Here is a 19,515-nt window from a genome sequence, read left to right on the forward strand (position 1 = left end):
AAAACCAGTTGACAGTAGGGACCACACAGTTTCTGGAGACTCCTGGGCAGCAGGGTAACACCAGTTCATAAACCCATCTGCCACCACAAGATACAGGTTGTTCACTAAATATAAACAGGCCTGACTGGAGAGCCACAGGGATGTAGTTTAAGCAAATATTTGGAACCTTCCCTGTGTATGTTAAGACCTGCTGTTTCCTCTGCTGCTGTGTGTATGTCAATGAATGACTGCCCCCTCTGTACTTTTCATAAGCCAACTTTAAATCACAATTAATAAAGGCATCTGGTTCTTTCAATCATTTCATTTTACTCACAGGAGGCAGATATGACATAGTATCACTTTCAATAGCTGCTTGCAGAGTTGCTCACGTAGAAGAAAGGGCAGAGAAAACACTGCCTAATCACATTTCTCCTGTAATCATAGCTCTCAGGGATCTTTTTCCCCAGCAATGTATAACTGTCACTTTAGCCTACACGAAACAGACATTTTCCTTCACCATGGGGTAATGTAGGCACCCTTGAGATAACACCAGTCATAGACCTGAGCCATAAAAACCCCACATCAATTTAATGCTGCAACGTAATATATAACATAAGATACAGCAACTATAACATAATAATGCAGCTGTTTTAGAAATCCCCACTGACCGATCTAGCAATACTCATGGCTGCTGTCGTTTGTGCCCTGCGGCCAGTCTGGAGTGGCGGGACGGTGTAAACTCAGCTGAGCAGGGAAGCTCAGCTGTCCGTACCGCTGGATCTCGGCATAACCCAGCTCCCTCTCGCCGGCGCAGCTCCAGCTGACCACGGCGTGACGCTTCCAGCCTGCGCTTTCTTTTTGAAACTAAAAGTGGGGGAGGCCTCGGTGGCAAGAAACCCCTACCAAGCCCCGGGCTTCACCCGCATGCCGCCGCTCGGAGGGGCCGGAGACCGGCCGGAGCGCGACCCCCGGCTCCCCGTGCGCCCGCGGGGCGGGGCGGTGTCTGCGGGCGGCCGCTGCCCTGGGGAGGGGATGCCGGGCAGGCGGGGAGGGGATGCCGGGCTGGGAGGGCGCTGCCCGCGGGTTTCCGTCCCTCCCTCCCTGCCACACAGCGCGGCTGTGGCGGCGCGGGCGGGATGTGGGCAGCGGCCCCTCTCCTGCTCCTTCTCCTGCTGCTGCTACCGCTGGCGCGGCTGTGTCGGCGCGGGGCGGCGCGGCTGGAGCCGGCCGGGCGGGCCGTGCTCATCACGGGCTGTGACAGCGGCTTCGGGCACCTGCTGGCGCTCCGCCTCCACCGCCTCGGCTTCACCGTGTTCGCCGGCTGCCTGTGCCCCGACGGGGACGGGGCGCGGCGGCTGCAGCGGGAGGCGGGCGGCGCCGGCCGCCTGCACGTCCTGCGGCTCGATGTGACCCGCGCCCGCGACGTGCGCGCCGCCAAGGAGCTGGTGCTCAGCCACCTGCCCGAGCGAGGTGAGGCCCGCCAAGGAGCCGGTGCTCAGCCACCTGCCCGAGCGAGGTGAGGCCCGCCAAGGAGCTGGTGCTCAGCCACCGGCCCGAGCGAGGTGAGGCCCGCCAAGGAGCTGGTGCTCAGTCACCCGCCCGAGCGAGGTGAGGCCCGCCAAGGAGCCGCTGCTCAGCCACCTGCCCGAGCGAGGTGAGGCCGGCGGGCCGGGCGGGGCGGCCGCGGGCGGGGGACTGCGCTGCTGGCAGCGTGAGGCACCGGCGGACGCGGTGTCGCCGAGACGGCGGCTGGGTTGGCCCGGGACTGCTGGCAGGGAGCTGCCTGAGAGGGTCAGCCGGACTGTCACACCTTGAGGGGAGAGAGCACCCTCACTGACGGGCTAAGTGCAGTTACCTCTGTTGGAAATGACAACAGGGTTTTATTAAAAATTCCTTGGTGCGTACACGGACTGGGGCTTGTGTGAAGGTGCCGACAGTGTCGCCACGGGGGAGCTTCAGCTTTCCACGCGGAGAGAAACTCCCCGAGTGGGGCGTCCCTGGAGCCCCTCTGTAAGTACCCAATAGAAGAAAACGGGAGAGAAAGCACAGAACAACTCTGCAGGCATTGGAGGGATGGGAATGTGATGCGTTTCTGGGCAGGACTTGTTAAAGAGGAAATAGGTACAGGAAATGCAGCGAGCCGTGCCATACCAAAGCAGCTGCTCTTGGAACCACTGGAGGTTTGTCAGGCTAGTCCCTGGAGAGGTTACTGAAAGGGAATCGTGCCAATTATACACCCTACAGGGAGCATGCACCCAGGGGAATGGACAGACTTAGCTCCAGAGTAATTGCAGACAACCTAAATCCTGGGTTATCCCTTCAGCACATGTGACACAGTGCAGGTGATGGGGCCACAGTCACCTCCTTTTCCACTGGGACTGCAGGGTAAGAATCATCCAGTGTAATTCTGGGATACGCTTGGTGCAGAGCACATTTCCTCAGGCTCAGAAGTGAGAGTCCCTCCAAATCACAGACAAACACTTCCTGCTCGTACAGGGAATAAAAGTGGAGAATGAGGCATGCAGAGAGATAATGAAATACAAGGCCTCTGCCTCCCTGGCTCGTTAGCACATTGGGAAGAGGATGGAATGAGAAGTGAAAGAAGAAAAAGCCTAGACATTGCTCATTAAGCACATGCATTTATGCTTAATCTTGACCTTATCTTATTAAGAGGCAGAGCCTTCCCCTCTCAGGCCTTTCCTCAACCTACAGACAAACACAAATGTCTCCCAAAAGCCCCTAAAGGCTCCATGGGGACCAGGTCACTTGGAACTCTGGGTTTCACATAATTTATCCTGCAATTCCAGCAGCTTATGCTGTCCTGCGGTGGTTGTGCTCATGCTGTCATGTAGCCCCCAGAGTCCAGAGCCAGCACTAACAGGGGTTGTCCTCGCTGCTTACAGATTGTGGATGTGCCTTCACATCAATTCCAGGCCCAGGCAGACGCTCAGCACAGCTGGCGTGGAGTGCTGCAGGCACATTGTGGTGTCCCATGCAGTGCACAGTGCTGTCCCTGGGCTGTCACTGAGGCCCTCACACCTGGCACAGGGGGCTGGGCAAGCACACACATTTTATGAAACCTTTTCCCATGGCTGGGCAGCTCTGCAGCTGCAGAATTTTGAGGGTATTCTGCAAAGGCAGAAAAGAAAAAGTAGTTTTATAAATCCAGGTAGCACATAGGCCCCATGGGGAAACTCACATTTATCAAGTATTCTTCCTTTTATTAAATAAGAAGGTGCTAAGGAGTTATTTTAATGTCTGATGTTAATGTTAAAACTACAAGTCTTCTACATGTTTTCTAAAATAGATAGGCACAAGTATTTTTATCTCAATTGTAAAGAAACTGTGACAATAGTCATGTAGACTATAAGCAAAAGACTTCAGTAGGAGTGTTCATTCTTGGCCCCTCTGAAAACAGATATGTTTTTTCTTTGGCATTTTACCTTTTTATAAAGACAGTTTCAATTTCATAGTTAAACAGGAGGTTAGCTCTCATATGAACCAATTTCTTTGTTAGAGATAGGAATTGTAATTTTTTTATATTTGGGTCAAAGATTGTTTTTAATTAAATTCATTAGGAAAGAGAATTCTGAGCCATTTTTAATTGCAATTATGTTCTAAAAGAACGTAGAAGGTAAGAAAAGTACGTGACTACACAGAACATGTTATGTGCTACACAAAGGGTGGGCAGTGGAACGTGTGCCTCAATGGGTCACCAATTAAAGAGCCCTCAGTGGCGAAACCTTAAGACATTTTCCCTGGTGGGTCACGGGCAGCCACATGCAGGGCCCACAGCAGAGGGCTGACCAAAGTGGGAATCAGATGGAGCTCAGGCATTTGTCGTGAGGAGAGCAAAGGGTGGGTGGTGAGTCCAGTAGACTGTTGTAAATGAGCATTGGACAGATAAAAAGTCTGCTTTCGGTGTTTGCACAAACAATTCAAACTGGTGTAGGGATCCCGAGGATTGTGTTGAAAGGTCACAGTAGATGATGCGTTACCTTGCTTTAAAGCTGTGAAAACATTCACCTTTTAAGTAGCTGCTGGCAGTGTTCTGTATGTCACTATTAGCTTTTAAGTCCTGTGGGACAGTTTTCTGTTTCTGTCTCTCCCTCCCTCACAATAGGAGAATTCTGTCCAGCAATTCCCCGTAGAAACTGAGAAGAGGAACCTATCCCTGGGAATCACTAGGTATTGCTTAGGGATTGTTCCCTCCTTTTTTGCCTTTTTAACTATAATCAGTTTCACACAGGTATGAAACTTTTTAAATTCTAACTTCTGATCAACTAAATATTCCTGTATCATTCCCAAAATAGTCACTTCAATAATCCCAGGCCTAATGGTAAGTGTGCAAAGGCCACGGATTCCAAATGAAACCTCAGAAGGTGGACCAAAATGAAGAGAAAGCAGTTAAATGATCATTGCTTTTTGCATGCCTGTGTTTAAATAGTTCAGAGTAAATCCTGGTAAAGATTAAATATTCTTTATGATTACAGTATCATGCTTTCCATGGACTGTGCATCTCACACTAGTAGGGCTTTTTGGCAGATATGCTGTCTTTTAAGTCCTCTTAATCTGCCTTTTTCCTGGGCCAAGGATAAGTAAACATACAAAAGACTAAAAGAGACTTTCTACTTTAAGTGGACTATTCAGTATAAAATGTACACAAAAAAGTGTAAAATATCAGAATAAAATCAGAGTATCAGGATAAAATATAGTTCTCCCTATGCCTTCTAGTTGTGCTGTAACCATAATTAGCCCAAGCTCCTCATTATCTTCTGTCTGTGTTATACAAGAGTAGAAATCCAAAGCCAATATGAAGTAGACCAGGACTTCAGAGCACAGTGATTTGCAATTCTATTAGGCTCTGCAGCAAACCTCAGAATTTTTCTGATTTTATTCTGTTTCAAACCAGAATTCCTCTTCCTCTTCTTGCCTGTTGTGAGTGGGTGACATTAGCTAGCTGGAATGGAGGGATATTAGTTTTAGTCCCACTTCCTACTCAAAGGTTATTAAGTACTCTCTTACACTTAATTATGATATTCTATTCATGGAATTCATCCATGGTACAATATTTTAGTCCAGACTCCCTATAGAAATAGATTATCCTTCCAGTGAAGACAGTTTCAGCATAATATTCCAAGCAAAGGATGGTGACTCATGAATGGATGTAAATATAACTCAGGAATCTCATCTGGCCTGCTGCCACCCTGCATTGCCACAGACAGATTGGGTTGTTCCCTTCCTTGTTTTTCCAAAGGAACAAGGCAAACCACACTTTCCTTCCTTTGGCTAGTTTCCTCTAGTATTGGTCTGGAATCTATCAGGGAAGAGCTTTTTCATTTTCACATGGGCTCAGGCTTAGAGGAGAAACTCCAAAGATCAGTGATCCCAAGAATACTTGCTGGAACTTAGAGAGTGTGGCAGAATTCAGATATTATCTGAGTGTTGGCACCAACACAGAAACAACCTGATTTTCAAAAGGTTTTGCAAACCTGCAGCTGGATTAACTTTAATAGGAAGAGGACTTTTAAGAGTTTCTGGAAAAAATATCAGATGTCTTTTGAGCCTAAATGAGGACTTTGAATATGGGCCTTTTGGTCAAGTTGTTGTGAAGTACAAATTATCGGGGAGCTTATGTGCCTTCCAGAAAGCCTCACTAATCTCAAGTTTGGTTTCCTAACGTGATTCTTAGATCCATGGCTGTATCTTTTAACCTTTGTTGTCAAGATCCATTTTCCCAACACAGAGATCAGTGAACATTTCTGTGACGTCCAGTCCTGTTTTCCAGTTTATGTTTTCCATGCCTGCTGTAGCACAGTCTTAACACCTCTCCTCATAAACTGTGATTGGACTGAGTTCTGTTTTGACAGTCTGACACAGCAAACATTACCTGCCTTTTCTGAATGTGTCTGTGCATGGACACTGAGGAAATGCAGCGTCACTCTCCTTTAGCTGTTCAATCCTTGTGCTTTCTCCTTCAGGATTTCCAGCTGTATTTCTTAGGTTACCTGTAATTTACAGGATGTTTTGAATGCACATTTATAGCATTAATTTTTACCACAAACATTCAGGAAAGGAAGACCAAAGCAGATTCAAGTACCCTGAATACAGAGCTGGGCAGGTTATTTGTCAGGAAGTAGGAAATATTCTGAGAAAGTGACATAAGGGAATAATGAACTGTTTGTTATTTGGGTGGGATTTGGTGAATTGATTCAGCTAAACAAAGTGGCAGGAAACATTCTGGAAAACATCAGAACATTTCCCATTGGGAATGCCAAAATGTCCTAAGAAATGTTTTGCTTGAGGGCAGAGTGTTTTGAGCTGACTGGGTGCAAAGTGTCTTTTTGTATTTGACTTAATCTTCTCTTTAAAAGTCTGTTTTAGTTCAGCTCAGGCCAATTTTTCTCCTCATGGCTTTTGATTTGGCCATTACACAGAAGGAAGGAGCCTTGTGAGCTCTGTTGATACGCACGGGCTGGCCTCACCAGCAGGCTCCTGGAGGCTTTGAAGCACATGAGGCAAATGGCTGGAGAGAAAACTTAAACCTTGCTAGTTAAATTCTGGGTTTCACAGTTTAGAGAAAGAGGAAGAAGATGAATGGTCTAAAGATTAATGGCTGTATTTCTGAAGGCCTGATGAAATCAGGAGTATGTGGAGCAAGTGTTGTTGCTGTGCTGCACAGGGTGCAGTAGCAGAAGCAAAATGACTTTTATTAATTAGAAAAGGTAAAGCTGCAAGGATGAGAAAACAGCTTTTCTTGTGATGCCAGGCTTTAGTCTGGGTGTGGTTAGCTAGGTTATATAAAGATAACCCTGAGTACAGAAACCTCCAGCTTTGAGCAGAAGCAGATGGGGTGTGCAGCCACTCAGCCCATCTGCAGATCAGATCACGTGCAAGTACAAAAATACTGATAATTAGCTTCTGCAGAGGGCTCTCTAAGCCATTTATCTGGAAGCATTTTATGGAGAGGTAAGTCCCATGGGGCTGGGTTCCATTTTAAGATGGAGAAACAAAGCCAGAGGGTGATGGGAAAAACAATATGGCAGTAGCAGGGGGAAGAAGGAAGTCAAGGATGCCCAATTCTGTGGCCAATTTTTATGTCTATTTCCTCTCCTCTGTCTGCTGAGATTTGGGGCCATGGAAAAGAAGTGAGCCCAGAGGAAACTGCAACATTACTAGGGCAGCAGTCTGTCTGTAACTAAAGATGTAAGAGAGGTCCAGTGTCAAGGATTGCTGGGTGACAGGTTGCTGAATAGTGATTGATTCTCTTTGGAGGATATAGTTATCCTAGTTCTGGGTGATAAATTCCTGATTTTGAATATTTTGTGCTGCAAATGAGACATTGACTAAAAGAAAACAGTTTCTTTCCCTGTTTAAAGATGGATTTCGTTAGGTAATACAAGTAGGAGTGTACGTATATGTTAGAAAAGCTTGCAGTGGTCTGATTTATAAACTAATTCCAAAAATTTTCTGTTTCATCTTTAATTACTGTTGCGAATGAAATCTGATATTGGTGGTTCTTGTCAGAGCTCTGGAAGGACCAAGATACCGTGAAATTATTTCAGTGGTTTTGTTGGAGATGATCAGAAAGAGAAGGGCTCACCCCAAAGGTTTCTGCAGTGCCTTCACTAAGGTGACAAGTCCTCTGAGAATAACTCTGCTGCCACAGGTACAGGAGAGCCTACAGCTGGGTCAGCATCACCCTTGCCCCAAACTCTTGTGTCTAGAGGAAGAAAGGCACTAAAACCTGCTCTGCCTCCCCAGAACCCCAGGCTTGCAGGTCCTGTAGAAGGCATGACTAAACAATTATTTGCCTTGGACACCTACAAGGATTCTTTAAGAGAAATGCATGAACAAAATTGTCAAGGCTGGCAGAACTAAGCTGCAAATTGAGCTGTTTGCGTGCCAGTCAGGCCGCCCTGGTACTCCCGAGTTCCGCTGCTGGTCACCCTCGCAGTGCTGTCAGTCAGGGCTGGAGGACAGGAGCAGAGATGTTTTCAAAAGCACCACAGCACTCCCTGCTTTGCTGTACAGCCACAGTCACGGGCTGTGCAGGCAAGAGCAAGTCAGCACGGCTTCATCAGCGCTGTCAGCTGCAGCCCGCGAGCGCTCCCCATCCAACACAGCATCCCCACAGCCGAGGTTGTTAGCGCTGCACAGGCTCACAGGGACCTGCTGTGGCTTTGGGCTAAAGGGCTTCAGCTTCCTGTCACCGAGCCCTGGCAGAACAGGCCTTGCTGCCAGTGCGTTCCTGCTTGTAAACGCCGAAACCTTTCTGTGCGTCAGTAATGCGAGTGGGCTCCTGAGCACCAAAACTGGTCACTACATGGGAAATAAAGTTGTTGAAAAGTACGAAATTTTAAAAATACTGTAGCCACTCACCCTGCTTGATTACTCAGTGTTGCAGCCATGTACCTGGTTGTGGCTGATTTCAGAAGAAATCAGAGCTCAAATATTGGAAAAAGATACAAGACTTAGGCTCTTAAATTAGTCAGGCACTTTGAAAATAGTACCCCTTAGCCTTTAGACTGCTTAATATAATTTTCACAAAGCTGCTCATAGCACACAGTGGGATTAAAGTAATTAAAATATCATGGTAGACCACATTGGCAGTAAGATGTAGTCTCCCAGATCATGTTATTCATAAATATCTCAAAACAACTATAGAGTGAGTGATTACTAAATAGCACTGAGACTTATAGGAAAGGTCTCCCTGACCATGGGAGAGGGGATAGAACTGGATGATCTTTAAGGGCTTTTCCAACCCAAACTATTCTATGATTCCATTTAGTCTAGATTATAACCACAATGGCATTTCTTCATTAAACAAAAGGTGCCTGCACTTTGAAGTGGAAAAGACAAAAATGTTACACAAGAGAACAATTTCTTCCAAGGGTCCGAATCAGTGGTGTTGCTTTGTTATCTAACCGTGGCTGCTTTGCAGTTAAAGATGTTTGCTGAGTCATTTCTCTTCCATAGGTTTCTGGGGGCTTGTCAACAATGCAGGAATATCAACATTTGGCGAGACGGGGTGGCTGCCTATGGAGACGTATGAAAAATTTGCAGATGTGAATATCCTTGGGAGCATCAGGACAACTCTGGCATTTCTTCCCCTTCTAAGGAAATACAAGGGTAATGCTAATCCACTGTTATTTAGAGTTGTAGAATAATTAGCTTACTATAATCAGGGTAATGTAGCATCTATAAAAGAGGCTTTAATTGTCTCTCATTGAACTGAAATGACAGCTTCCCTCTGTGTGTCCTGAAAGAGCAACTTGATCCTGAAAAGAGGGTGAAGTTGTAAGGGGAAAAAATATCCCTAAAGATTCTGTCTTTGCAGTATATAGAAGAAAGTATTTATAAATAAAGATTTCTCTCACTGTTTGACTCAAAAAAGAGGAAAAATGTTTACCATAGATCATTATGCCCAGGCAAGCCTTTTTAAGCACTGAAAATGAGAAAACACAAAGATCCATTAAACTGCCTAATTTTGTTATTTAGGCTTTACAATTTTATTGTTTGGCAATTAGGAGAGGAGGAATGACCCTACAGAGGTGAACTAGAGACATCCAGCTTCCAGTTCCAGCTCTGTGGAGCCTCTGTGACCTTGGGCAGGAAACTTCAAGTATGTAGAGGTGCATGGGTATCCAGTGGGATAAATGCATTTGCATGAACCTCCCTCCATGGGGGCTTTATCCTTCTTTCTGAGAAGGAATGGTTCAGTAGCCCTCTGCAGCATGGCAGCATGTCTTGGGTGCTTTGCAGTTTGTTCCCTGCCTGTCTCCATCTGTGTTTGGGGAAGAAGATCTCCTCTTCCTTGTCTGTTCTGGCTGTAGGCTCTTTAGGGTGAGGATTTGTGCTCTGTGTGAAGCATCAAGCACAAGAAGGGGTAGGTTTCACCTGGAACCCCCAGGTGTCACTGCTACACAAACTGCTGGCAAGATAAAAGCATCCCTTTTTTTGGGCTATTCTGCGTCTTTCTGCTTGGCTGCCTTTGGTTGATGATATTCTGACACATGAAGAAGGAAACCTTTAAATACTGTGAGCTGGATGTGTTTTTGTAGAATGTGGCATCGTGTGTACGCAGTGAGTGTGTTATGTGGCCATTACACAGGGAGACATCTCTTTTCCCTACTTACTGCTGAACCTCTCTCATGCTAACCCACCAGAGACATTTCTCTGACCCCAGGAATTGCACAGGGTTACTTTGAAGTGAAAGGGACTAATTGTGTGACTGAAATTAAGGACATGTATAAACCTTTAGAAGGTTTGGGTCTGGATGGCTGCACACACACCTCAAAGCTCAAAGGAACATTTTGTATCTCTCTCAGGGCTGTGAGTGTTTCCTTGATTAACTCCTGCACTCCATTTTCAAGTGCCATCTATGTAGGAGAGGAGGCCAAGGCACTCAAGAAGAATGCCAGGAAGAATCCTAGATTTCCTGTCACCTTCCAGCAGGAACAACCAGGACAGCTAAAGCTTATGTGCTGGGGACAACAAGTGAAAGTGAAGTTCTTTTCTCCAGATGAAAAGCTTGAATTACAGACACAAGAGCATTTTCCTGGGGAAGCTGGGTTTCAATTCACTTAGGAACAAAGAGAAGTTAAATGAGGTGTCCCACATCCTGGGTGTGTGCCCCAGACCTCTCAGCTATGGGACAAAGGAGGCAGAGGTCATCCTACACATGGCTTACTGCCATGGATGTGCACCCATTCCAAGAAACCCTTCAGAATTATTAATACAGTTATTAATACTTGTAAAGGGAGGCAGTGCCCTCCAGCCTAGGATTTAAACATCCCACCCTGAGAGGAGCAACATTTCCCCACCTCTATTCCAGCTGGCCAGGCCAGCTGATAGAGCATCTTGATCACCTGGTAGTTATTTTCAAGCTGGTAGTTATTTTCCTCTTACTGCATATAAGATTTATTTGGGATGCTGCACAGGAAGGCAGGGAGCCTAATTCAGAATGACAGCTATCACTGTCATTCCCATGACACCTTTTGATATCCACCAACCCTATTCCATTTGGTGAGCTCTGGGGCCCAGATGTTGTCTGCATCTGTGGCAGCAACAGGAGTGCAGCTGTGTTGTCTGTATTGTCAGTGACAAGGCCATCTTTGCCTCACCTGGTGTTTGTGTATCCACACTCAGACATTCCTTACCCCATGGTAGGACTGTGAAATGAACCACAGTCCAGTGCCTCAGATGAGGAATCTCTGCTATTTAAGGCATGCCTGCACTCAGCAGGAGTTAGAAAGGAGGGCAAAGCAGCACAGATCAGGGAAATCATTTTAAGGTGTTGTAAACCTGCACACATGTGGCAAGCCACATTTCCTCGGTGAAGCTCATCATTGTACAGTCTGGCTTGGACTTTATATGCACAGTTATAAAACCAGGTCTCAGTGCAGAGACACCATTAGCACAGAAAAAAATGATATCAGTAACCATATATCCACCTCAGGGAAAATCACCTTCCTTCTCCTCTGGAGTCCTTCTCCTCTTACTAGCACAGTCTCTTACTACTATTTTTCAGTCTCTAGGGCACTGCTTTGTTTGCATCTTTTTCATCCTATCTCAGGCTCAGAAGGAATAAGCAGCACACTGGGAATTTTGTCCAACATCTGTCACTAGGTGGAAGATTCTTGTGAGAAGTTTTCTGTTTAACAGAGCTGAGTGCCCTTCTGTGCTGGGACTGCACAGTGACACTGCCCAGTTCTGGCACAGTGTGCAGTAAAACACTCTCCTGCTAAACACCACATCCTTAGCAGCTCAGAAGACTGAGATGAATTGATTCCTTGTAAAGACTGAGAGTGAAGTTATATTATTTGTACTGTTTTCTTTTTAGGACGTATTGTTTTCATGTCCAGCATCATTGCCTATTTTACTTTGGGAAATGGCATTTATTCTATGACCAAGGCAGCTATTGAAAAATTTTGTGATGCTTTAAGACTGGAAATGAAGAAGTTTGGTGTCCAGGTAAGTGATGTAACAAGAACCTGGAAACCATGTTAGTGATGTAATGAGTTGAGTGAAACAAAGTAGCAAAGATAAAAGATCAGAACTGCATTCATGGGTGCAGCTTCCTTTTGGAAAGAGGTGGTTTTTCTCTGGCTAGTCAATCAGCTGGAAATCACTGGGAACAGCAGGCCTGGGCGATGTTTTTGGCTGTGAGAAGCTGGTGGGTAACAGGTCTGTGTGTCAGCACTGAAGCTTCCACCCTTTCTCCACATCGTGTGCAGTGGAGAAGCTTCCTGACACAGCCTGCCTGAGCTCCCAACAGCAGTGAGGAACCCGAATGTTCAGACACTGAGTGCTGTGCAGCCAGAAGGAGGCTTGTCACTTGCCTGAAGGGTTCTTTCTCTCCTCTCACAACACCAGCTCCTTGCTTTTTGTGAGAACAGCTACGCTGCAAGAGGCAGCATTGTGCAGAGTAGTTATGTTTTTATTCTCTTAACCTAAGAGGCTCTAAGAGTGCTCTTAGTGCTCTAAGCAACTCTAATAGTCAGACCTGAAGCTTAGATCACTAAGTAGCTTCACTGGGCTTTTTCCTTGGAGTCACTCTACTGCTGAAACACTTTTCTCAAACCCTCAAAGTCTTCCCTGGCAGGTTTGCATTGGGGCACTGTTTGTGTGTACAGATTTACAGCATTGTTCATTAGCTTTGTGTTGGGAAATATTACAGCTATGTATCTATTAGCTACCCCTGTCAGGTATATATGAAGGGCTGTAAAATGCAAGTGACTTTACACATCCTAATACCATACAGCACGATGAAGATTTCTGCTGATTAGCTGAGGATAATCTCAAATGCATGCAAGGGCTTAGTTTAATAGGTTAGCTACTCTGGCTGTTTTGGGATTTTTCCTGTTCCACCTCTGCAGTAGTCCCAGCACATAACTGAGTGAGCCAGGCTGACAAACACTTCTGGAGTATCTTTGAGAGGTATTTTTCTGTTTCTCACTGAATGCAAACTGCTGGCTGGTATTTGCCTGAGAACCTACCCTATGGAGAGCCTACAAAATACACAGTCCCTTTTTCCTGTGCTCCCTTGCACTGCTCTGTCATCCTGTGTCCTTTCAGGAGAAAGGTGCACAGAGGTGGCAAGGAGCCTTTGGAGCTATGGCTCTGTCCCACTGAACTCTGGCCAGGCAAGCTGACAGCCTGCAGGAAACAAAGTGTGTGTCTTCCAGTGGAAAGGCTACAGAAGGTGTGGGAAGGGCAAAAACTAAACCATCTCTCCTTCTGTCCAAGCCAACTCCAAAAAAGGAAGCTTTCAAAACCCCTTTGTTAACAATTAAAGTGGGAAGTTTACTATTTGGCTGGCACTGAACACTTTTCTAAACAGTACCAGAAGGGAGGGCTCCTGAGGATGCTGTGTGAGGATGCAAGGACAAAATTGCTGGAGGCAGCAAGAAGCTGTTCCAGCTGTGCACAGCATTCCTCTGCTCGAGTGTGTCTGCATCCTTTCCTTGTCCCTGTGCACAGGACCTGCACCCCAATCCTCCTGAGGGCAGCGAATCCATCACCGTGCAGGCCCGCAGGCAGGGACTGACACAGGTGGGAGCCTCTGCTGGGTGGGTGCTGAGTGAAGACATCAGGATTTTATATCATCACAGACTTCCCAGAGAATGCCTGTCAGATCCCCAAGTCTCTGACACAGCTCAGCATGGGCTTTCCTCACCTTGTGTTGCAGTCTCTAGAAATCAGGTCATTTAAATGCCACGGAGCTTTTAATGTTGCATATCTACAAATAGTTTGAACAAGGCTGCTGCTAACTGAGGAGCAGCATGTGTGCTGTGAATGCTCAGCCTGCTCCAAAACTCCCTGGAAGGCTCAGAAGGGAGCAGAACAGCTGCAACACACAAAGAAAACATGTGGAGCAGCAAAGGACTTGTGTGCTTTTCATTGAAATCCATGTGCACAAATCTACAGAAATTTGCTCATGGCCTCTGTGAGAGGCAGAGCAGGACCTCTGGTCCCCCTGTTCTTTGCTGACAAGACCTAGTTTACTTTTAATTACACCTGCTTGGGGAAAACAGCACTTCTTTCCCCAGCACCTGATAATTTCCTTTGATATCTCCTTTTGTCCCAAACTGGGTCAAAAAATGATCAATTGCAAGGTTCTCCACTGAGTGAAAAATCCAAAGTATTCCACTTTGGAGACATCAAAGTCATACTGAAAAGCTTTGTTTCAGTATTGTCAAAACATTGATACTGTTAAGCATTCTACAGCAATCAAAGGTGCTGCATTGCATTCGGTGAGGCTGTGCTGAGTAGTCAAAACAAGAATATTAACATCGGAGGGAAATGAGGAAGTCAGAATAAAGCACCTCTGCAATCTTAAAATATTTCACAGGAATATATTTGATTTCAGTCAAGTTTCCAGGGTTAAAATTTCAACAAAGCATCATCTTCTGGCTGTCTTTAGAGAGCTTTTGATCTGTGTTACTGACTATAGTATTTAACTGAATTCACAATGACTGATTGCACCTTGATAAGTTTTTTCTATCTCGCTTTCAGGTCTGTATTATCCAGCCAGGAAATTACGCACGCTCCACAAAAATTCAGCCGCCGCTCAGTGCCGAAGAGATCTGGAGTGAACTGAGTGAAGAGGAAAAGGCTGTTTACAACAAGGAGTACATCCAAGAGCGGGCAAACTTCTTCAACAGCATCCTCAGTGAGGGAAGCACTAATGGCAATGAGGTTGTAGATGCTATGGTGGATGCTCTAACATCTCCTGCACCCAAGGCACGTTACATGGTGGCAAAGCTGAAGGAGAAGGCTCTGGTGTTTGTGTGTGCTTTGTTCCCCACTGTTGTGATGGATTCTGTTCTGTCTTATGCTCTGAGCAAAGTGAAACTTGCGTAGCCTGCAGTGGTGCTATTCACTGACTCAGGTGAGGCAGTTTATAAAATGTGAAAGTCAGAGGTGAATTTAATGCCCCCGTGTGTCAGTACAGTGACACCAATTAACCAATACAAACTTTGGAGAGTCTCCCCAGTCAGAACTGCCACTGATTGCTGGGGAAAAACATACAGGACCTTGTGTAAAATTAAATCATTTGTTTGAGTAACTTTATCTCTCCACTGTGGAAAAACCCCATCCACTTAAGCCGCTTTGGTTATTGCCTGGAAAATTTAATACATCTCTTTCTAAAGCAATAGCAGGTTATTGTGTTACAGACAGGATGCAGATAAAATGGAGCACGTCCTACAGGGCCAGCTGTGCACCTGAAGTCATTGCAGCAGAGATGAAAAGCCCTTACTTGTAGAAACCTGGGTAACCATTTATTTAGGGGTGATAGGAAGAGGTTAATGGAAAAGTCATAGAAATGAGCATTGGACCTTGAAATACTTGGAATGGAGTTAAATGGCTGTAGCAAGTTACGAAGTCTTGAAGGTCTGAGCAACCTGGTTTAGTGAAAGATGTCCCTGCCCACAACGGGGGGGTGGAATTTGATGATCTTTAAGGTCCTTTCCAACCCAAACCATTCCATGATTTTATGAATAATAAAGTTGTAATATGAAAACATTGTTTTGGCTAATGACAGTTCAGTCCTTTCTCAGGTGTTCTGGATAAATCTGTAACAAAGCCAGTATATCACAGACTTCAGAAAACAAGTTACATATTCCATTTATAAATGAGTATTTAATCCTTAATAATCTCTGTCTTTTATCTAATGTCTGTATTAATCAACGACCTTCAGATTTAGCCAAATGTGGAAATTTGTGTCATGTGAAGTGTAGTGGGAGAGCTAAACACCAAGGAGACTTACTAGTATACTTGGAGCTCAAAAAGAACATATTTAGGTTTGGCTGCTATTGTAAGGAATAAGGTCTGAAGAAAAGAACACCTACTAACAGGAAAGGGAAGCATCAGTAACTTTTATCTATGAGAGTAATTGATCACAGTAGCTCCATTAACACTCTCCTACTAATTGTTGTGGAAAAGATTGCTGGTTTACACATACAGTTTTAAATTTGACTTGGTTATGGCGTGGCACAAAATCCAAGAACTTTAGGACCCAAAGATCCCAGAAGAGCTGGTATCAGCTGTGGTGATAATGATAGATACAGGGCAGCAGCACTGATCATTAGCTTCCCCCATGCCAGGCCTCCTATATCAAACCAAAGACTCTGCTGTAAGTTTACATCTGAAGCAGAAGTTGCCCCCTGTACCTGGGAAGCCTTTCCTAACATATTTAATTAATTACTGAGAAGATTTATGCTCTCTCCTGGTGGGTAATTTGGGCAGTATGAATCAGGAACAAAGGCGAGATGAGCCCACAGAGGGACAGTTCCAGGCTCTCTCCTGGCACACTCACAGTGGAACAGCCACTGCACCTGTTGGAGATTGTGGAACATGTTACTTCTCTTTCCAAATGCTGAACCCATCCCTGGAGCTGGCACTGGCAAGAGGACAAGCCTGGGCTCCCAACTGTTCCACAGACTGTCAATAGCAGGATAATCAGATGATTATCATCCCTCTCCTCATTTAACCACAACTGAGCAAGGCCAAGCAAGGGAACAGGAATGAGGCTTATTCCAACTGAACCAATCAATTTCTTCTATAGGAATTCCCCCTGCTTGACCTCGGGGATTTCAGCAGCCCTGCATTGCTTTGGGAGCATTGCTTTCATGCTCTTAGCTGTTCTTTGTGCAGATTACCCTTCGTCCCAGTAAGCAGCACTGGACTCCACAAGCAGCTTTGAAGCCCAGATGTTTCTCCATCGGGCCCAGGGTACATGTGCTGATCTCTGCCCCCAAACCAATGTCACTTTCCATTACAGTGTCCCTTCCACTGGCATTTCAAAAGCTACTGCACTAAGTTGCTGAGAGCCAGCACCAGCCACCAGATCTGCCTTACAGACACAAAATAACTTCCAACTGGAAATTCTTTATTTGCTGGGTGTGGGGTGAAGCATGTGATCAATATATCCGTAGCCTCATGTAACATAAGATGACAAAGACTCCAGAACATTTATTCCTTCACCTTGAAAACAGAGAACTTGCAGTGCACAGGATTTTAAACAGGATACAGTGACAGGGTGAGAACTGATAAGACAAATAAGGCAGTTTGTATTTCATTGCCATCTAACCGCCGACCTGGAAACTAACTGCATTCCAGCCCGAGAGTCCTTGTGGTGCACAGCCTCCCTCCAGAGGCCAGCTGTGGGACAGCTGGAGCATCCTTGTGCTTTGACACCCACAGAGAAAACCCAGCACAAACCAGAGACAGCAAGGGGATGCCAGCTGGATTGTCCCAGCTTTTCCAAGAGGGATTGTGTGGTGCTCTCAGCCTGGCACCTTCTGCTAGCACCAAACAAAACTTCACAGCCTTTGTAGTTTCAATATCTGGAAGCACCCATCAGTAGTGAAACGTTTTCATGTGTATTACATGATTTTGGAGCTGCAAAGTGAGCATGACAGTAATGGGGGCTTTACCTATCATGGGGAAGAATGTATGTTCCAGGAACAATTGAGGTCAATGTTTAAGAGTATTTAAAACAGGGGGTGCTCCTCAGTAATAAATGTTCTTTGGGATAATCTTGATTTGGAAATGATTTAGCGGTGATCTCATTATCAGACACAGTGGTTCAAACCTATCTGCTGTGGGCTCCACAGATTGCATTCATCCAGGGAACCATGAAGCCAGTGGAGCACCTCCTGGATTGTCCCAGAAGCTCCTGCCTGGCTGAGAGAGAAGTCCCACGTGGGAAGGGAGGGGAGCTGCTCAAGGCTAACTCAGAGCACATCAGAGCTCTGGGCAGCACCGCCCTCAGGTGAGGACCCAGCAGTGACACCCCTGGGGCTGTACCAGAGCTCGAGGACACTGTGCCCACGTTGTGCTGCGCCTGTCTCCCAGGTTTGGCCCTGGGAGCCCCAGGGTCTGTTCAAAGCTCTGCGCAGTTTACACCTTTCCTTCCCCAGTGCACTCAGTTACATTTTTACCAGCACCATACCACTCACTTACCTGCAGCAGCTTGGCACTCCTCCAAAACTGAGCTGTCAGCCAAAAAGAGCCCAGCAGCTTGAGGCTTCAGACCTTGGAATAATTTTCTTGGTGAGCTTTATTTATCTCTATAGGCACGGAATACTCTGAATTTCTCAAAGAAGAATTTAATCCTATTTATTTTGGAGATGTTGCAGTACCCTAATACCAGGGTAGCACCTCTGCTCTTGAAGCCACACTGCTTTGAACCATCCAAATATGATGCTGAGCTGCTGAAAAAGGATGTTTTGCTTCTTGAATCCTCCTTATCACTTTCAAAAAGCTCATGGAAAGCTGATCACCATGAGAAGACAAATCAAGCATAAAAATCAAAACATATACACATGCAGTTACATGCACATTCACATTTGGGGTAAAATACCAAGTACCCAGATTCGTAATAGTGTTTCCACAACTTCCAGAAAAAAGACATGTGGATGTTTCAGACAGGATCTCCAGTTATTTTCATACTGGACTCACTTTCAAAATACATGTGCTAACTTTTCTAATGGCAGTTTCATGTGTGCTGCTCAACAAAGTGAGAAAGGAGAATTTACCCTGGGCCTTTGGCCAAGACATGTGTATCCTTATTTGTGGCAACAGCAAAAGCAAAAATTTTACACAGAACAGGCCAGGAAACTTCTATTGTGCCATGTCTGCATCAACCATTTAGTGCAACCCAGGAGAAAGAGAAGGGCCTGGATGTTGTGTTTTCCAAAGAGGAAAGCAATCCACCAAGGTGAGACAGTGCATCACTACCAATCCAGCCAATTTGTACGACAGAGTGCTAACATGAAATAGCTGCTGTAGAAATGGCACTTCTTGCAGGGTAAATAATGAAACTTTACGGTAAAACAATGTTTTCTCTCGTTGTGACTCACCACACAGTCCCATGGCTTTCATCAAACGCCTTTCCATGCTGTTGGACATGCATCCAGCTGTGTCACCACTTTCCTGGCAGAAGAGATTTCACATCAAAAAACAGTATTTTTTTATTATTATTTCCTAATGCTAGAGGTGATTTGCAAGTAATTCAACAGCCAGGCTTGGCCAGGAGCAAAACAGGCAATGTTGCTGCAGTTATCTCATATAAGACTACTGAGCCTGGCAGGAGCACTGAGGGTGGGATTGTGGCATTTGGAATTTTGGCACTAAAGGAAATGGACACAAAGGAGATATAGAAAGCTTGGACAGTCCCAGGGTTAGTGCTGCTGCCCTTTAGAATGACTTAGGCTTCACTTGACAAGCTCTGAGTGTCTTATTCCCATTCATTGGCATTTTTTTTCCTGTTAATACAGGCTTCTCTGTCCAGTTCGGACTGTGAACGATCACCTTTCCATCCAAGCTTATTTACATCATTGTGCTACACAAACCCTGTGGGGATGGCCGTGCACTTGGGCGGTACACACACCTCGCCACTCCATTTTTGTGGCGACTCCAGTAAAGCCTGGAGCTGAAACAACCATGCAGCGTTGCTTGCCATGGGGAAGGAAAAGGAGGCTTGGCAAGTCAGCTACAAGAAAAGAGAACCCACGACACCCAAGT

The 19,515-nt window shown here is 45.7% G+C and overlaps 2 protein-coding genes across 3 annotated transcripts in view; one reads left to right on the forward strand and one right to left on the reverse strand.

Moving 5' to 3' along the window:
* The window catches only part of PAK5 (p21 (RAC1) activated kinase 5), a 159,598-nt gene that overhangs the window by 139,988 nt on the left and 95 nt on the right, over positions 1-19,515 (reverse strand). Inside the window, exon 2 of the mRNA XM_063391484.1 lies at positions 18,852-18,924. Within this exon, the coding sequence (XP_063247554.1) occupies positions 18,852-18,900 (49 nt within the window). The 5' untranslated portion in view covers positions 18,901-18,924. The remainder of the gene's footprint in view (positions 1-18,851; positions 18,925-19,515) is intronic.
* On the forward strand, positions 1,021-15,510 carry LOC134547481 (D-beta-hydroxybutyrate dehydrogenase, mitochondrial-like). Of its 2 annotated transcripts, XM_063391487.1 has the most exons (4): positions 1,021-1,449; positions 8,959-9,111; positions 11,825-11,955; positions 14,500-15,510. In XM_063391487.1, the coding sequence occupies exons 1-4, from the start codon at positions 1,116-1,118 to the stop codon at positions 14,845-14,847; spliced, it is 966 nt and encodes a 321-aa protein (XP_063247557.1). In that variant the 5' UTR covers positions 1,021-1,115; the 3' UTR covers positions 14,848-15,510. The 2 variants fall into 2 exon arrangements, with proteins under 2 accessions (XP_063247557.1, XP_063247558.1); XM_063391488.1 differs by lacking the exon at positions 8,959-9,111.

This window comes from Prinia subflava, chromosome 2 (assembly GCF_021018805.1).
Source record: "Prinia subflava isolate CZ2003 ecotype Zambia chromosome 2, Cam_Psub_1.2, whole genome shotgun sequence".
Taxonomy (NCBI): domain Eukaryota; kingdom Metazoa; phylum Chordata; class Aves; order Passeriformes; family Cisticolidae; genus Prinia; species Prinia subflava.

Bases quoted from the DNA above. Each gene is read 5' to 3' on its own strand.
- LOC134547481 (XM_063391487.1), top strand. From the start codon at position 1,116: ATGTGGGCAGCGGCCCCTCTCCTGCTCCTTCTCCTGCTGCTGCTACCG. The intron at 1,450-8,958 runs GTGAGGCCCGCC...TCTCTTCCATAG, and splicing joins CAGCCACCTGCCCGAGCGAG to GTTTCTGGGGGCTTGTCAAC. The intron at 11,956-14,499 runs GTAAGTGATGTA...TCTCGCTTTCAG, and splicing joins TGAAGAAGTTTGGTGTCCAG to GTCTGTATTATCCAGCCAGG.